The sequence below is a fragment of the Ctenocephalides felis genome, unplaced genomic scaffold, assembly GCF_003426905.1.
Source record: "Ctenocephalides felis isolate EL2017-DRISC unplaced genomic scaffold, ASM342690v1 CF-g0.4_SCAFFOLD_01170, whole genome shotgun sequence".
NCBI lineage: Eukaryota > Metazoa > Arthropoda > Insecta > Siphonaptera > Pulicidae > Ctenocephalides > Ctenocephalides felis.
The window spans coordinates 33,204,912-33,224,776 of NW_020537324.1; the positions used below are offsets into that span (position 1 = coordinate 33,204,912).

At 31.7% G+C, this 19,865-nt stretch overlaps 1 protein-coding gene across 1 annotated transcript in view; it reads right to left on the reverse strand.

Moving 5' to 3' along the window:
- LOC113367103 (protein bark beetle-like) overlaps positions 1 to 19,865 on the reverse strand; it is a 62,057-nt gene that overhangs the window by 18,329 nt on the left and 23,863 nt on the right. The window contains exons 11-16 of the mRNA XM_026608731.1: positions 16,338 to 16,473; positions 14,878 to 15,097; positions 8,272 to 8,397; positions 5,194 to 5,452; positions 3,340 to 3,562; positions 2,321 to 2,425 (exon numbers count right to left, since the gene is read on the reverse strand). Of these exons, the coding sequence (XP_026464516.1) occupies positions 2,321 to 2,425; positions 3,340 to 3,562; positions 5,194 to 5,452; positions 8,272 to 8,397; positions 14,878 to 15,097; positions 16,338 to 16,473 (1,069 nt within the window). The remainder of the gene's footprint in view (positions 1 to 2,320; positions 2,426 to 3,339; positions 3,563 to 5,193; positions 5,453 to 8,271; positions 8,398 to 14,877; positions 15,098 to 16,337; positions 16,474 to 19,865) is intronic.

Genomic DNA, 19,865 nt, shown 5'->3' on the forward strand with positions numbered 1-19,865 from the left:
TAAGATGCTTTAATATAAGATAAAGTGGGGAAAAGGCTCCAATTTGACTTTGAGCAATTATATTGTGAAAACCAAACCAATTGTATCGGAACATATACCACATATCAAACTATCAGACTATGTTCAGTAAAACTCCTAGCTAATTCCCAACATTGCAAAAAAGTGTTTCTTGCCGTTTTTTTAAAATTTGTCAACTGGTTCTTTCTACCCCCCAAACAGTGTAAAATGGGATATCCAGGGTGCAAATGGATTGAATGTTTTCTTTTAAGTAATAAAATTTTTTATGAAATATTAGCTACGTTATTCGACCAATGCAAAATGGTTGACCCACTAGTTTAAGTGGGGTGCCTTAAGGCAAAATGCTGGTACTTCCCGTATCGCAATTAAAAATTTTAGTACGGAACCCAAAAAAAATTACACAAAATGTATACACATTATTAAAATCTCTATAAAATATCTGATAATTTGATGTACATATGTCCAATAAACATTTTTGAATGCCAAATGACATTTTTTTCACTTATTTTCATCGAGAGTCCATAACCGCTGGACCTGCCTTGCCAAAAATTCAATCAATTCTTCATCTTGTCAATACAAGTAAAATGTTTTTTGAATTATTAAAATCGGACGCTCCGTTCTCTTAAAAACTGAGTTAGCGTTTTTGGCACTTTTTGCCTCGTATCTTCGAAACGGCTAGACCTGCCTTTGCCAAAAACTAATCAGCACGTTTCCTTATCGATACAAATTTTTGAATTATTCAAAGCGGTTGATCGGTGTTCCCGAAATCGTCGACGAAAATTTTTATCCGCACACACACACACACATTCACGTACACACACATGCATCCACTTTTTCTAAAGTATGACAAAATATTCAGAAACCTTTGAAACGTAAAGATATATAAAAAATTTCTTTTTCGATTTTTTTGCGATTACTATAACTTACTCTACAGGAACTTAATTACATAGCTACATTTTTTGCAGAGGTAACCACTTTACATAACCTTGATCTGGTTTTTGTTAGGAATATTCATCAGCAGGGTTAAAATAACTATTTGATTTATGTCCTGTAAAACTTTTTCTTTACTATTTTGTATTGTTAACACCTTTTGTTTATTACTTCAAAATAGTATCGTTAAAAATTTCAATAGTTTTTGGAATTATGTTGGTGGACCTTTCAGCCCCGATCTACACTACATAGCAATAAGAATGTATTTGATGAAATGCTGTGATTTCTAGATCTAGAGAAATTTTTTTGAAAAAATCGTTTTAGTTGTAAAATTATTTTGAAGAACTAAGTTTACGGAATAAATTATGTATAAAACCTACATATTATTAACTTCCCGTAGGGCAAGTTATAGTAATCGCAAAAAAATCGAAAATGAAAATTTTTATATATCTTTACGTTTCAAAGGTTTCTGAACATTTTGGCATACCTTAGAAAAAATGGATGTATGTGTGTGTGTGTGTGTGTGTGTGTGTGTGTATGTGTGTGTGTATGTGTGTGTGTATGTGTGTGTGTATGTATGTGCGGATACAAATTTTCGTCGACGATTTCGGGAACACGGATCAACCGATTTGAATAATTCAAAAAACATTCGATTTGTATTGATAAGAAGACGTGCTGATTAGTTTTTGGCGAAGGCAGGTCTAGCCGTTCCGAAGATACGGGGCAAAAAGTGCCGAAAACGGTAACTCAGTTTTTAAGAGAACGGAGCGTCCGATTTAAATAATGCAAAAAACATTTCACTTGTATTGACAAGATAAAGAATCGATAATTTTCATAAAGGTAGGTCTAGCGGTTTCGGAGATATGGAGGAAAAAGTAAAAAAATGAGCCATTTGGCGGTCAAAAATGATCATTAGACATATGCACATACATTTTGTTAACATTCCTATGAGTTCCGTACCAATGCTTATGCGTTAGACAGCGACGCGGCGCTTACGCGCTTTATATTTTGTCCCTATGCAGTTAAATCAGTACGATTGCTTTAAAAAAAAAATTCAGATCTTCCACAATATGTCAAAATAAAGAAAAAAATTTTTTTTTCAAAAAAAAAAAATTATTATTTTTTTTTTTTAAATTTTTTTTTTCAAAAAAAATAATTTTTTGTCCATATATATAGTTTCTCAAAAATCTTATTTTTTCAAAGTACATTTTTTTCAAAAATGTTAATAGTTTTTAAAAAATTAATAATTTTTTGTACGGGAAGTTCCAGCAATTTGCCTTACGGCACGATGCCTTAATTGCCTTAAGACAGAATTCCACTTACAGCTAGTTTCATTAAATAATTAATAGCAAAATTTATTGCAATAACTTACCAATAGCCAAAGCCAATACTAAAACAGCAATAGCCATTGAGCTAATCACCCCGATGGCAACAATGTCCGTTGTCCATAAAAGTGGATCTATGCTGACAATTGGATCTGTAAAAAATATATATTTTATAATTAAAATACATAACTGTACTTATAAATAAAGGAAACTTCAACCCTAATAGTTATTATTTGTTTAGATTGTTTTTAAACGGCAACCAGAACTAAGAGCTCTATAACCTGCTGAGATGGTTCATCTCAACCTAATATTTGGTCTATCTATTTGATGTATTCTAGAAGGCAACTCAGTGGTGGTTCTTCCAAAGTTTATTTGTGATTAAATAAAACAAATTAAATGCAATAAAAAATATCAACTAGAATAGGCAATTAATTAGTACATTAGATAAACTGCTTAAATAGACGACCCTATTCATAAATTTCATCTACATTAGGTAAACTGCTGAACCGATGAAGCGGACAAAGGGTTATTTAATAAATATAATAATCATTGACCAAAAATGGAATGTGTGCAATGAATTAGTTTTTTGTTCAATATATAAAAAAACATTTCTGTATTTAATATAAAAAATATTATTGTATTATCTGTTATAATTTATTTACTAAATTTGGAGTTCAGTGATAATAAATGAAAATTCTCAAAATTCTTATAAGATTCACTTATATTGTAAAAGTTTTTAATTTTAGTTTAATAAAGTGGAAATCGGTGATGAATTTTCATGTCACATGAGGTTGGAATCAAATGACCAATATTAAGCTAAAACTTTTGTTTTAACTCTTATCTCTTCAAGCATTGATATAAGTTCGCAATATACCATCCATAAAAAAAATCTCAACAATAATTTCAAATGCTAATATTTATCTGGTAGCCTTTAATATAAACTAGTTTCGGCAATTTTCTCTAAAACAATGTCACATTCCATTTTTGATAAGGAAAAAGATTTCACATTCCACTTAAAATTAAGAACTCTCTTTATAATTCAATTCAATAAAATTCCAAGTCTTACCTATTTCACATATAAATCCATGTCTGCTCTGGCAGTCATCTAAAACAATGCCCCTGTACTCTAAGGCCGTGCATTGATCGATTCGGTCCAGGTCCTGGACCCACACGCGCTGGTCGTACGCTGCCGACACGGAGTAGTCGTTGGCCACTCCTCTCTGCTGTTCCAGAAAGGCGAGGACAGGCGAAGTATCAGACCTCATGTATGGCATGGAAGCATTGTCATTCTAGAATTAATGAATAAAAAATGTGTAACTGGCATTGGATGTTAAATAATTAAAATTACAACTTTTGCAATTGCATATAAATTTGAAAAATTCATTCGTCAATAAATACCATTACCTAATATTATAAATTTTCGTGATCATTTGGTACGTTACTATTACATTCAAAATTTAAAAAAAGTGTTTCTTAAGCATCGGGTATCATTGTTATAAATTTTTAAATAAATGTTTTATTATTTATTATAATTATTAAATTCAATAAATTCTAAATATTGCATTAATACAAAAAGGTATAGATAATACGGAGTTTCATGCGAGTCATGATGATTATAGCCAAATTAATATACTAAATGATAATAGAAAGTAAATTAACGAGTTTTTTCCATAATTTAAATTGAAATTTGAATCAATTTAAAAAATAATAGCAAAAATAATTTTTAAATTAAAACACCTAAAGGTCGTTAAAATGTATAAATATACCATATATGATGTGAGCAACATTACAGCATAAATTATAGCTTTGTACAATGCTTATTTATTATAAAATCAACTACTAAAAACTAATCTCTAAATTAGAACAAATGTGTTAATATAGGAACATGGGTGAAGTCGAAAATAACACATGGGTGAAGTCTTTCGTGGGTCTAATCTTTCTTTGGAATTTGTGTCATTTAGAGGTTATAATTTAGGTTGAATAGCAAAGATATAACATTTTTATAGTTTCGCAACTACTAACTCGTGCGATTACTCCACATAACATAATATAGCTATTTTATCCGAGAATTGGTCCCTAAATGTAATAAATTATAATTACAGTAGTACCTCGAAGTGCGAGTTTAATTCTTTAATCAAGCTCACTCGTATCTTGTGGCAATTTTTTCCATATAAATACAATGAAAAAACATTAATTCGTTGCAGAAATGTTAAGTAATAAAATGAATTTGCCTATTATTAATTTAATTATTATTTGTTCGTGAGCACTGGCAATATCGTCAGCCAAGCTTCGATGTTTTGCTCGTATGTCAAAGCAACAAATTCTTTGTATTTTGAAATAGACCATTTAAAATGTCGAGTCGCTCGTAAGTCGAGGTACCGCTGTATAATAGTTTTCAAATTGCCAAATACCTATATAATAAACCCAAAATTATTTAAATTTAAAATAATCAATGCTCGTTTAGAAAAAATGCACTCAATTCTGACAGTATAATTTTAGAACTTTTATATTATATATATATATATATATATATATATATATATATATATATATATATAATGTAAACATATTACCTACACCTTCTTTAATTTGAGGAAAACTACTGAATCATCTAATCATTAGATGAAAGGTTCCTAAATTCATATTATGAGGCAATTTTAAAGACAGTGATGATAATTCTTATTAATAAAATGTAGACTCCAATATACCAATATTTCAGTAGTTTTCCTCAACCACCATTAGATTCTAATGGTACTTAAAAAAATGTCATTTTTTATAATTGTTTAGGTTGACGTAAATGTTATAGTTATAAATCATTTTTGAAGAAATATATGTTTCAGTAAAGCCATCACGTTTTTCAATATAATTCACCCCAGAGATCTTGCTTGAAAATAAAGATTATCAAAATAAGGCAGCTTACCATACAAAACTCTTTGGCTTCCCTAAAGCCCATCGGAGCTCCAATATACGAATAGCAAGTATCCAGTACTGCTCCCCATCCTGGTGCACATTTTCCGTCCAGAACTGTTTGATTATTATCGTGCATAGGAAGGTACTGAACTTCCACCAGTGCCGGATCATCAGCTCTGTCCCGAATACGGGCTCCAACAGCTAGAGTTATATTGTAGCCCCAGTAATTATGGGCGGCGTCGATCTTGGTTTTCCATAATTCTTGAGTACTAAGGATAACGACAAATTATATTAAAAAAATATGAAATAGTAAAATATTTTTTAATTAAAAAAAATTATGTACTTTGGGCTAACATGTATCGTTAATTATTATTGTTATTGACTTTATTGTTTTGCAATTGTTACAGTTATTCTTACCTTCATATAATCCAAATACGAACAAATTTTTTACTAACATGCGAATCAGATGAACAAAAATTTGTATAGGCAATTCATTATTCAAAATCCTATCAAATATTGTATAGTATTGTATGATAATGATGTGAGAATTTTTTGTAAAATAGTAATCCAGTTTCAAGAGTATATCGATATTTTATGGCCTTTTTAATATAAGTAGGTATATAATATATACTAACGAGAATTTTCCAACAAAATTTTCATAATTAACTTCCCATAATAAGGTAAGATATAGTAATCACAAAAAAATCGAAAATGAAATTTTTTTATTTATTATCTTCATGTTTCAAAGGCATCTGAACATTTTGGCATACATTAGAAAAAATGGATGTATGTGTATGTGTGTTTGTGTGTGAGAGAGAATTGTATGTGTGTGCGTGCGGATACAAATTTTCGTCAACGATTTTGGGAACATGGATTAACCGATTTGAATGATTCAGAAAACATTTTACGGATTGACAAACTGGTAAAATTTTTGAAAAGGCAGGTCTACGGTTTTTGAAAAAAACAATGAGAAAAATGGAAAAAATTCCACTAGATATATGCACATCAAATTATCAGATACTTTATAGAGATTTTAATAACATGTATAAATTTTGTTTGCATTTCTGTGGGTTCTGTACTAATTTGTATCTGCTATCGTACGACGCGGCGCTTACGCGCTTCGATATTTTGTCTCTAGAACAGTTACGCATTCACGATTGTTGTCAAAACTTGAAAAGAGTTCAAAATTTAAAAAAATCTAAATATAAAAAAAACATTTTTTTTAAAACAATATTTTTAAAAATTTTCAAAGTTTCCAAAATATTTTAAAACTCTTAAAAGTTTTATTTTTCGTAGGCAAAATTGTAGCAATTGGCAAGATTTATTGTTTATATATTTATGTTAATATTTTAACAAGATTAAAAAATACATCATCATATGCCTTGTAATTTTTTTTACACATTTTAAGCTACATCCGATGATCGATTTGCATCTTAAGAGATTATATATTATATTTATCTTACTTTGCAAACCAGTTTATTTATTGAGAAATCGATTGAAATAAGACAATATTTTTCAAATTTGAACCAACAATTATTATCAGACGAATTGGCACAAGAACTGAAATTAAAAGGTTTATATATTGATTCAAAAATATGTTTGAAAAATTCTTCTTCATTTGAATGATTGAATCTATATTGTAAATATTACTCAAAACAGCTGCTTTTCTGGATGACATATTTACTAATTCATGTTTAATTCACATAATATGTAAAATTTTGAGAAGAGAGAAAATTATTTTAAAAAAATCTTGAAACTTGACACCAAATGTTTATTATATACAAACTGATAACACAAAATTATTTTTTTTGTATGTATAATTTTAAATTAAGCAGCTTTTAATTATTTTTAATATCTTTTGCAAATTTGTATTATTTGTCGCATATTACGTTTGAAATAATTCATTAAAATTATTTCTAAATCATTTAGTATCGTTAGTTATAACGACTTAGTATTAAAAAAACTAACTCAAAACTATGTGTATCTAATTAATAAACATAAAGAATAATTTAAAATATTAATGAAAATTATAACAGATCATGATGATAATATATTCTGACTTTTAGCAGCATAAATGATTTGCAACTCAAAAATTCATCCTACGAGCATTTAATAAAATAGTCATAACTTCAAATATAATAACTAAAAAATTTTGAAAAATATTTTTTAAACTCACCTGTTGAATTGTAACTCAAATCTGCAGGCAAAATGCACAAGCAGTCATGCAACAAAAAATGAATAAGTAATACCACATGCATGAATATAAAATTAACAATAAATATAATTTTTAATATTCGGTAGACTACTTGAATTCTTTACATACTTTAAGTTGATAATTGCTAATAGAAAGTAGGTACAGTTTATAATAGACATAACTTACTTATATTAAGTTTCTGTATAAAATTAACTGTATAAAACCAACTGGCATTAACTTTAAATAAATAAACGAATAAATAAATACATAACTTACTTTATAAATAGTATGCATAAATAAAATCAAGTGCTATTCGTTACTAGTAAATAAATGAAAGAAAATTGTTAAATTATTGTCAAATATTTAGTAGAGCGATTGAATAGTATCATGAAACTTGATATGATTAATGAAAATCTATTTTAATTGCTACGAACAATTAACAAGCATTTATAATCTATGAAAATTCAAAGTTTTGCTAGAAAATGCGATTTGCTGATTTTTCTTGATCTAAAATTTCTAAATCATACTCAAAATTTTTAAAAGTCATATATATGTATATGAACTTGTATTTAACTTTTTGCCCTCCTTATCTCGATTATAATCATTACTGACTCTCTTCTCTATTGATAAAAAAAATCTAATACCAATTTACATAAAAGACTAAAGATTGAAAGTTTATAAGAAAAAGAAAAAAAAAATTTAAATAAAATATATAACCTAATATATCAACTACATCATATTGATAATAAATTGTAAAGATGTTACAATTTACTTTCGAATTACTTAGTGCAAGTGTTAGATTTGGATATCTTTGTTAATCGTTACTATATTATAGAATGTCTAATTTGTCGATTATAATGAATTCAATAAAACTAAATATAATTTTATACTCACATAGATCTATTGACGGTAATCATTTCATAATCATTGTCCGGGTTGAAAAAGATGTTATCCACATACTGTTGCCCTGCAGTGCCTGCTACGATCGTAGCTCTTCCCAGCGGGTCTACGGCGTAGTTACTGTAATAGACGACGAAATTAAAAAAAATATCCGTTTATACAACGCACAAACATTTTATTCATTTATAATTTACATGCTTCTAATGCATAACGTTTGGGTTCCAAGAATTTCAAGTACCTAATATCCATACTAATGTATTAACTAGTCATTGGTATTGCAGACAAATCTAAAACAGTTTTAAATATCATCTTCTGATCTCTGAGAGTTTTTTTTAGAAAATAAATATGTGTATATATAAGTATGCATGTATATTTTGTCACGTTTCACAAAAAACGGCTAAGTCGATTTGTGTAGTAAATGAAGCATTCGATTTGATATTTTTTTTGTAATGTTAAACCTATTAGTTTTTAAGATTACTTGCCACTTTAGACTTATGTATATACAGCAAAAATATTCCATTTGGACTTATAAATATATACCAAAAGGCAAAAACAGCAAAATTTTCATTTATTTATGCGACCAAAAGCACTGCGACCATATCTAGTGTACTTTTCTGCGAAATAAACTGCCTGCGATGGTTGCTTGTCACATATTGAGAAAAAGTGGTGTTATAAAAATTGTCTCAATCATGGGCATCGCTTTTATGTACACCTTTATTCATTAAAATCAATTTTTTTGCTCACCTATCTCTGTATTTAACTTCCCGTAGGGTAAGTTATAGTAATCGCAAAAAAATCGAAAATGAAAATTTTTATATATCTTTACGTTTCAGAGGTTTCTGAACATTTTGGCATACCTTAGAAAAAATGGATGTATGTGTGTGTGGGTGTGTGTGTGTGTGTATGTGTGTGTTTTTTTTTTTTTTTTTTTTTTTGTATAGCGAAGGAAATGCTTTTATGCATCCCAGACCGGTCTTCTGTCTGGGTATGTCGGACTCGATACCGCCCTGGTATAATACCGACTAAAACCTCCGCTTTGCCCCTGCCTCTGGTCCCCACGGAAACCGCCGCTAGGCATTACTTCGTGGGGGGAGGATCTAGAATGTTACAATTCTTAACTTGTTATAAACAATGTTATAAATCATAAACATTTTACTTATCTTTTAAATGGGCGAAGTCCCATTCGCCCTTTCTCTCTCTATAGAACGCAGGTCCATTAAAACGTCTCTCGCAAATCTGTCTATGGCGTTCCAAGCAGCTTCACTTGTCAGCATCACTTCAACAACATTACCTGGGGTAATTGTGCGTCTCAATGTCTCCTCCACATCATCCCGTAGAGCACCAAATCGCGGGCACACGAAGAACACGTGCTCAGCATCTTCGATTTCGCCCAAACAATATGGGCAATCCGGCGAGCTATCGTGCTTGAATCGGTGTAGGTAGGCTCGAAAACAGCCATGCCCCGATAGCATTTGCGTAGTATAATAGTTTACTTCGCCGTGCTTGCGACTTAGCCAGACTTTGATGTTAGGAATGAGACGATGCGTCCATCTGCCCTTTACAGCGACATCCCACAGTCGCTGCCATCGGTCAATGCTGTTCTGCCGTTCTTCTAATCTTAACTTTTCAGTACACAGTTGTTGATGTCTTCTATGGTAAATTGTCCGTCTTTCCTCTGCTAAGACTAGAGAGGCACAGTTCCTGAAATGACGCACACTGCTTCCGCCGATATTGTGCGAAATGCGCAAGCAATTCTTATAGCACTGAGACGGTATAAGGGCCCTGCCATTCTCCTCGATTTTTGAGATTTAAGAGCATCACCCCATATGGAGATACCATATGTCAGCACTGAAGTAATAACTGACGATAGTAATATCCTTCTGGTTTGTTTAGGACCTCCAATATTAGGCATCAGTCGAGCAAGTTTCGTCCTAACTATTGACGCCTTAGCACTAACGTGTTCCACCTGTTGATTGAAATTCAAACGAGCATCAAGCATTACGCCAAGGTAACAGATGTGAGGTTTTGACGTGATCTCAAGATTTCCTATCTTTAGCTTGATGGTCTCAATTCTTTTCCTACTAGTGATAAGAACAGCTTCACTTTTTTGTTGTGCTAATTGGAGATTCATTGTTCCCATCCACCGATTAATTTTTCTGAATGTAATATCGAATAGGCTTACGATGTCATCAATTTGTTTGGAGACAACCACTATGGCAACATCGTCTGCATATGCTACTAGTTTCACACATTCTGGAAACTCTAGTCTCAAAAGGCCATCATACATAATATTCCACAGCAAAGGGCCTAGAACAGAGCCCTGCGGCACACCTCCTGTTATATTATATTCTTCTGTACCATCGCGTGAATGGTACATTAGAATTCTGTCTGTAAAGTAGCTTGCGACTATATTGCATAGGTATGCTGGCACGTTCTTGTCACGGAGTGCATTCATAATGCAATCCCAGTTTGCAGAATTAAAAGCATTTTTTATATCCAATGTAGCTACAAGGCAGTACTTTTTGGAACCCCCCTTCCATCTGGTTCCAGCAATTGCCTCCTTGGCGGTATTAACTACCAAGTTTATAGCATCGATAGTTGATCGCCCTTTGCGAAAACCATACTGATTGTTTGCTAGGATTGGATCAACTACTGCATCTATTCTTTGGTGAATTATTCTTTCAAAAATTTTACCCGCTGTATCCAGCATGCATATTGGACGATAGGATGATGGTTCATCTGGTGGTTTTTTTCCTTTGGGAATAAGCACTAGTCTTTGCTGTTTCCATTTTCGTGGAAAAACCCCTTCTTTCAGGCATGTATTATATGCATTAAGAAACATTGTCGGAGATGTCATAATTGATGTTTTCAAGGCAATATTAGGAATTCCATCTAATCCCGGTGCCTTGCTATACCAACGCGATGACAAGCTTCCATCAGTTCTTGCAGTGTTATAAGTGGAATATTATTCTGTTCTACATGTGTTACCTGGTAGTTCAAATTAGGTTGTCGTGGAAACAAAGTAGTTACTATTTTATTCAATAGTCGTGGGCAAGTTGGTGAAGGTATTGGCTGGCTTTTGAGGCGAGACATTACAGTCTTATAAGGTCTTCCCCATGGATTTTCCTCGACTTCATCCAAAAGTTCTTTCCAGCACCTAACTTTACTATCTTTGATAGCTTTATTTAGTTGTCTACGTGCTTGTTTATATTCCACTACCAGTTGTGCAGAATTACTGAGACTAAATCCACGCTGAGAGATCCTTCTTTTCTTTAGGCACTCTTTACGAAGAGAGCTGATTTCTTCAGTCCACCAGTGCACAGATTGTCTTTGATTTATGCCATGTTTACGAGTCATACTGATATCACAGGCTTCGGTTATTCTCTCCATCAGCTCTCTAGTATGCTCATCTGCGTGTTCTGAAATTATAGGTTTGCAATTTAAGGCAACTCTCATGGCGCTTTCATCAAAAGATTTTATTTTCCACCCAATGGCTTTAGATATTTTCGCATGTCTTCTAATGTTTCTATCTGTTGATATTTCCCAGATGATTGCATTGTGGTCACTAGCAGTGTAGATATCTAATACCTCCCAATTGCAAATTCCTCTGACGAGGCTATTGCTAACAAAAGTAAGGTCTATTATTGAGCTTGCACTGCCCTTTTCAAAGGTTGGTTTATCACCACTATTAAGTAAAACCACGTCAAGTGCATTGAAGGCCTCCAAAAGTGCTTTACCTCTTGCATTAGTCTTCCTACTTCCCCAGTCTACCGCCCATGCGTTAAAGTCACCGGCTATCGCTACGGGGTGGTGTCGTTTTGCATCCTCCACAAGACGATCTAAAAAATCGACAAAATCTGGCAAAGAAAGACTAGGTGGAGCGTAACAGCTGTATAAATGTATGCCATCTAATGATGCTGCGACAAATCCTGCGTTGCTATTGTTAACAACATTTTGGAAACAAAACTTGCCACAGGACCAAATAACGGCTTTGGTGGTACTGTCCGTTTCCCATGGCCAATCAGTTAGATGTTTGTAAGGTTCTGATAAGAGGGCAACATCAATTTTTATATCTCTTACCGTCTGCATAAGCAAGTCGTGTGCAGCCTCACAATGATTCATGTTTAGCTGTATTATCTTCATGCTTTTGCGTTCATTATTTTCTCTATGGCCTCCCTATATAGAGGACATCTGTGAGTGCCGGCATGATGTGCTACATTTTCAGAGTTTCCATTTTCAGCGCATAGTGCACATTTTGCTGCATTTATACAGTTGGCTATTTTGTGACCATCTTGTCCACATCTAAAGCATAGATTGGTCCGATTCACTTCGCTCTTGCACTGTGATCCATAATGTCCGAATAGCCAGCATTTAAAACATCGAATTGGTTTCTTGATGATTTTAATTTGACAGTTGACCCATCCAATTCGTATTTTGCTACTTGCTTTGAGCAGATCGTGTACAACTGCCGCTGGAAGAGCTACAGTAGCAATCTGGGTACCTCTATATGCCTTACGAAGCCTAATTTCTTCTGCTGGTGTGTTGCAGGCTCCCCCGGTTGCTTTTTGTAGTGCTATCTGGATATCAATTTTTGAGGTTTCATCATCAATATCCCTTATTTCTATAGTTTCTTGGTGCCCCTTATAAATAACTTCGGCCTCATCCTTTAACACACCTGCGATAATCTGTTGCAGTCCTTGGCCTTTGTCCTCACTTTTCTTAGAAATAGTTATCAACAAGTCTCCATTTCTGGTTTTGTTTATTTTCTCTACTGTCGTATTTACCTTGTCATCAGGGACATCATGTTTGATGCGACGTAATATTTCGGAATAATTAACTTTTTCGGTCGGCCGGATTAATAAGGCATTTGGTTTTGGAAAAATTCTATGATTTTTTATCATTTTATGGTTAGAGTCCTGTTCTGACAGATGTACCTTGCTTCCTTTTTTTCTGTTTTCTCGGCTGAACTTTATGCCAGTCATTTACCTCGATTTTTTTCATTACATATTTCTATGATCGTCTGACGTCTTGGCAAACCATTTTTCTCATTAACCTGATTATTGCTTATATGTTGTGAGTTTCGGTTTCTTGTGGCTTTGCTTGTGTCCTGCCGTACACTTTTTTCTATAGGGGCTGTCTCACAACATTGCACTTCATTTATCATAACTTCCGTATCATCCGTGGTTCGGCCTTTTTCCTCTAACAATTGGTTGTCTAAATCAATAAATCTTTTAATTACGGCCGCTATGTTGCCTGTTTTTATTTTCACCTCTTTATGTATGTTTGACTTTGATTTGACAATCATATGCAGTTCATTTATCAGATTCTCAAGGCACTTCAATGACTCATTCCGTTGTAAAATGACATTTTCCGGAATTATATGTGACAGTTCAGCCACTGGTTCTACTTTACTAGTCATACCGTCGCATGAGCTGGTCAGCGGGTTTCGGGCTGTATCTGATATACCTGAACATAGCGTTGTGTTCAAATTATTGTGTGATTTATTGATTACATCACCAGCATTGTTTGACACTATGTCCCCACTAATGGGGATCATTTTAACAAAAATTCTACCTGCACCCAGAGGCGAGGATCACTCAGCTCACTAACTTATTAGTAACTTATTAAAACTGATGGAACTAATTATAAATTTTGTACGACAAAATAACAAATTTCTGACGTGAGAAAATTTTGTTTTTTTTTTTTTGTGTATGTGTGTGTGTGTGTGTGTATGTATGTGTGTGTATGTATGTGCGGATACAAATTTTCGTCGACGATTTCGGGAACACGGGTCAACCGATTTGAATAATTCAAAAAACATTCGATTCGTATTGATAAGGAGACGTGCTGATTAGTTTTTGGCAAAGGCAGGTCTAGCCGTTCCGAAGATACGGGGCAAAAAGTGCCGAAAACGGTAACTCAGTTTTTGAGAGAACGGAGCGTCCGATTTGAATATTTCAAAAAACATTTCACTTGTATTGACAAGGTTAAGAATCGATAAAATTTTCATGAAGGTAGCTCTAGCGGTTTCGGAGATATGGAGGAAAAAGTAAAAAAATAAGCCATTTGGCGGTCAAAAATGATCATTAGACATATGCTCATCAAATTATCAGATATTTTATAGAGATTTTAACAATAAGTATACATTTTGTTAACATTCCTATGGGTTCCGTACCAATGCTTATGCGTTAGACAGCGACGCGGCGCTTACGCGCTTTATATTTTGCTCCTATGCAGTTAAAGCAGTACGATTGCTTTGAAAAGAAAGTTCAGATCTTCCACAATATGTCAAAATAAAAAAAAAATTTTTTTCAAAAAAAAAAACAAAAAAAAAATTAAAAAAAAAATTTTTTTTAAAAAAATTTTTTTTCAAAAAAAAGTAATTTTTTGTCCAATTTATAGTTTCTTAAAAATCGTATTTTTTCGAAGTAATTTTTTTTAAAAAATGTCAATCGTTTTTAAAAAAATAATAATTTTTGGTACGGGAAGTTCCAGCAATTTGCCTTAAGGCACGATGCCTTAATTGCCTTAAGACAGAATTCCACTTACAGCTAGTTATTATTAAGTATTTAGTGTCTCACATATTATGAAAATACTTACTTATAAAAACCATTGTGCATTGTAGTCTGATAAATTGGTAGGCGAACTTTTTCAAATCCTGAAATTTCCATTATTCTTGCTCCAGTGTTGCTATTAACGTAGTTGTAAGAGAAATTTGAAACAACTTGCTTCAAAACTATAACATCATGGTATTGCAAGACATTCCTTGAAAAATAGTTTTTATATATAGTGACTTCTTGATATGGTGATGATTGGCGACCTAGAAAAAAATAGCTTTGATAAATTTAAAAATAAAAGAATAACAATATTTGTATAATAAAATTTGATGATTTTTTCAAATATTGAATTTTGGTCTGTATTTAAGATGCTATTATATTTAAAAATGAATTACATATTTTATCTGTAGATTAATTACTTATAAAGTATAAGGCAATTTTTATTTAAATCAGGTTGTAGGTTTTACATAGACCTTACACTACATAAACAGCTAGTCCTCATATGTTTTCCATTTTATAAAGTATTAAAAAATTGAAAGGGACTGTGACGTCGCTCTGTAAACGAGCGTTGCTGACAATGGTGGAACACTCCAAAATAATTAAATGTCATATGTCATATGTCATGTGCTTTGTTATATATTATACATTATGGATCATAATAGTTAATTCAATTCAAATATTATTGGTGATAGTTTTATTTCAATAATATAATGACAATTGTGTGTAAGAATGTTGATATTAGTAATATTGCCCCTGTGGAATAAATGTACATATAATCGAATCCATCTGTTAAATTACGTTTAATCATTAAGAAATGTTCTAGGAACCAATGTTAAACTGCTTAGACTGACAATAATTCAACAATTTTAAACACAAGATTTAATTTTAGGTTAAACACGTGACATATGACATATGACATACGAAAATCGATCCGAAGTGTTCCACGATTGTCGGCAACGCTCGTTAAGTGACGTCACAGTCCCCTTCTATGCTTTGGTACTTCTATGAGGTTTTATGTGCCATGTTGTTCTTGGTTCTCGACTTGAGTGTGAAAGTAGTTTACAGGTTTACAGTTGCAAAAAGCAGTTTAAGATTGAAAAGCTATTTATTCTGGTTTATCAAAATTAAATAAGCCTCAAGACTCAATTAATCATATTTCAAAATAATTATTGCTTCTTTTTATCAAGAAACCTTAACATCGTAACATATATTTTTTGACTACAAAAAATAGAATGTAAATCTGATGTTATTTTCAAAAGTTATGTATTTACCACTTCAAAATTATTACCGCAGTGTTCTGAATTGAAATCATGTTAAACTAAAAATAGAAATGCACTCTGCATTCATTATTATTAGAGATGTGTATTTGAAAATGCTCTTTACTTCATCATATCTGATTTAAATCATAAAATAAAATCATGTTTTCGACAATCTTTTGATAACCTCTAAAATAAACAGAGAGTTGTTGTAAAAGACTAATATAAAAGATATTTAATAACCGACCTTCAATGTACAGAGCTGGCAGATTATAATTCTCCGTGAATAGATTGTTATGAAGCCAACCGCGTAGAGAAGTGGCGGAACCGCGGGAGTCCGCCCGCAACCATAGACCTCCTTGATTTCCACGTACTAAGTTATTCTGAAAATAAACAACGTATATTGTATAAATATTTACGGGTCCGATTGCCAAACTTTTATTAGTTCACTTTTTATCACAGTGAAATAAATAGCACGAACTTAGCGGGGTCAAGATTCGGCACCAAGCCAAACGTATTTCTCGAACAGAAATATTATTTAGTAGTATTTCAAGTTTATGTTCAATTTTTTCTCGTTCTTTAAGTACGGGAAACAATAATATATAAAAATGTTTACCACAGAAATATTAGTTGAGAAATTATTAGTAAAGATAAATTCAATTCGTACAAAAGTATTCTCTTGTTCTTACGCTCGAAATAATTATATTTAAAATTATATATATATATATATATATATATATATATATATTAAAAAACAAAGATTTATAAATTAATCTTTAATTCCCAAACGTTTCAACATACAATTTAATGTCATCATCAGTGGATATTGAAATTGGTAACTTACTTACATCAAAATTTAGCACTAACAATAATTCACTAAAAAGACAATAATAAAAAAATCCTTTTATGTAGATAGGTGAAATAGTAAAAAGTGTTTAACAAAAATGTATAAACAATTAAGATATTTTTAACTTCCCGTAGGGCAAGTTATAGTAATCGCAAAAAAATCGAAAATGAAATTTTTATATATCTTTACGTTTCAAAGGTTTCTGAACATTTTGGCATACCTTAGAAAAAATGGATGTATGTGTGTGTGTATGTATGTATGTATGTATGTATGTATGTATGTACGTGTGTGTATGTATGTGCGGATACAAATTTTCGTCGACGATTTCGGGAACACGGATCAACCGATTTGAATAATTAAAAAAACATTAGATTTGTATTGATAAGGAGACGTGCTGATTAGTTTTTGGCAAAGGCAGGTCTAGCCGTTCCGAAGATACGGGGTAAAAAGTGCCGAAAACGGTAACTCAGTTTTTAAGAGAACGGAGCGTCCGATTTGAATAATTCAAAAGACATTTCACTTGTATTAAAAAGATGAAGAATCGATAAAATTTTCATGAAGGTAGGTCTAGCGGTTTCGGAAATATGGAGGAAAAAGTAAAAAAATGAGCCATTTGGCGGTCAAAAATGATCATTGAACATATGCACATCAAATTATCAGATATTTTATAGAGATTTTAACAATAAGTATACATTTTGTTAACATTCCTATGGGTTCCGTACCAATGCTTATGCGTTAGACAGCGACGCGGCGCTTACGCGCTTTATATTTTGTCCCTATGCAGATGAAGCAGTACGATTGCTTTGAAAAAAAAGTTCAGATCTTCCACAATATGTCAAAATAAAGAAAAAAAAAATTTTTTTCAAAAAAATTTCCAATTTATAGTTTCTCAAAAATCTTATTTTTTCAAAGTAAATTTTTTTCAAAAATGTTAATCGTTTTTAAAAAAATAATAATTTTTGGTACGGGAAGTTCCAGCAATTTGCCTTAAGGCACGATGCCTTAATTGCCTTAAGACAGAATTCCACTTACAGCTAGTTGCAAACAAACTTGTAATTGCTACAGTGTATCATCATTTTCAAGATCCACTGATGACATTAAATTGTATGTCGAACCGTCTGGAAATTACAGATTAATTAATAAATCACGACCATAAAAAGAAAAGGAAACTGAATCGAATCCATATTGCAAAAACAGTGTCTGCTGCACGACTTTTTTAAAGTTAAATTGGAAGGACTGAAAGAACTAGGAATAAGAAGAATGCAAGTGATTGACTACTTTCGCAAGATGATAAAATACAGAAAGCATGAAAGCAGAATTTTGGAATTGTGAATAATAATAAAAATAGTGATAATTAATAATAATAATGATATGTGTAATAAGAAAAACGGTATATGTTACCGACACAATGGACTAGCCTTCGGGCGAAGCATCTATAACTAAGGTGACCATATTTTTAGGTCAAACCGGGACGGTACCTTTTTGTTATACTAAGCCGCTACAGGGCGGGGGTCTTTATGTTTAATAACAAAATATTATTTAAAATAGCAAATGCTATTTAAAGATACAATGAAAATCTGGATTTTAATCAGATAGTAATCAGAATTACTGACTTTTATCAGAACTTTATTATTCGATTATGCGGTATCTTATAACTTTTATATGTTTACAAGAAAATTCTGTTTAATTTTTGCAAAAGTAACAAAGTAAGAAAATTAGCTCTGGCGCCAGTTAGTCAGGTAAAAAGTTCTATTTTTCCATTTTCGAAAACTTGAAAATGAAAGTTAAGAATTATTAATGTGTGAGCTATTTTAACCCGCCTTTGGAAATTTTTATTTGGCAATTTTCTCATTCATAACGCATTGTTTTATATAAGCATTCTCGTTGTTTATATCATTTGCAGATATTAGATCAGTAATTTTATTATCAAGTAGTTGCAAAGAATCAATTTAAATCTATTCTTTTCAAAAACCTGGGACATTCTGTGACAAAAGGTCCAAATCCGGAATAAATATTGCTATTAACAAAACCCGGGACACAAGGTCAAAATCCGGGACTGTGCCGGTCAAGCCGAGACGTTAGGTCACCTTACTATAACAATAATACAATAATATTAGGTTGTCAAATATCTCCCTTCCGCTTTTTTGCTCTTGGTTTATAATACAAAAAGGCGGAAGGGAGATATTTGACAACCTAATATACAGGATATCCCAGAATTCATATGCAACCAACATTAAAAATAATCTATCTCATACTGCTTGAAAATTGTGAATTTAGAAAAATACCTAGAAATTTAGTAAGACTGTAACCATTTTTCGGTTATTGTAGTTGAATTTTATTCTTTCACACTTTGAGGTCCAAAAAATTAATAATACTTGTAGAACCACAATCAAATTTAATTACAGTTTTCCGATGTTATCTTGAATTAAAACTTTGTTAAATTATATTTTATAAATTACAAAATTTAACGACTTTGCAAAGTCCTTCTTTAGAAAAATGTAATAAGTAACATCAAAAGTTCACGAATTTAAGCAGGGTTTTGAAATAATACAATAATTGTTAACTTCGTAGTAAAAATTGAAAAACACATGATTCAAACCGATTTAACTCAAAAATGGCAGAAATTTGTTACATGGTAAAAATAAACAGGTTAGTAATAGTAAGTATTTTGAACGAACCTTTAACATTTTTATTTGTAATAATATAACAATTGAAAGAGAAACCATATAAAATTCTTTATTATCTATTAAATATATTAACTACTCTATATGAGTTTTATAAATATTTTTGAATTTTTTGTTAATTATCTCAAAGTTTATACTCGGTGCACGAAAAAAAACACGAAATAACATAAAATGTACAATAGTTAGTTATGGAAGTAATGGTTAAATTTTGAAATTATCTTGGTTATTTGCGAGACTTCCAGTA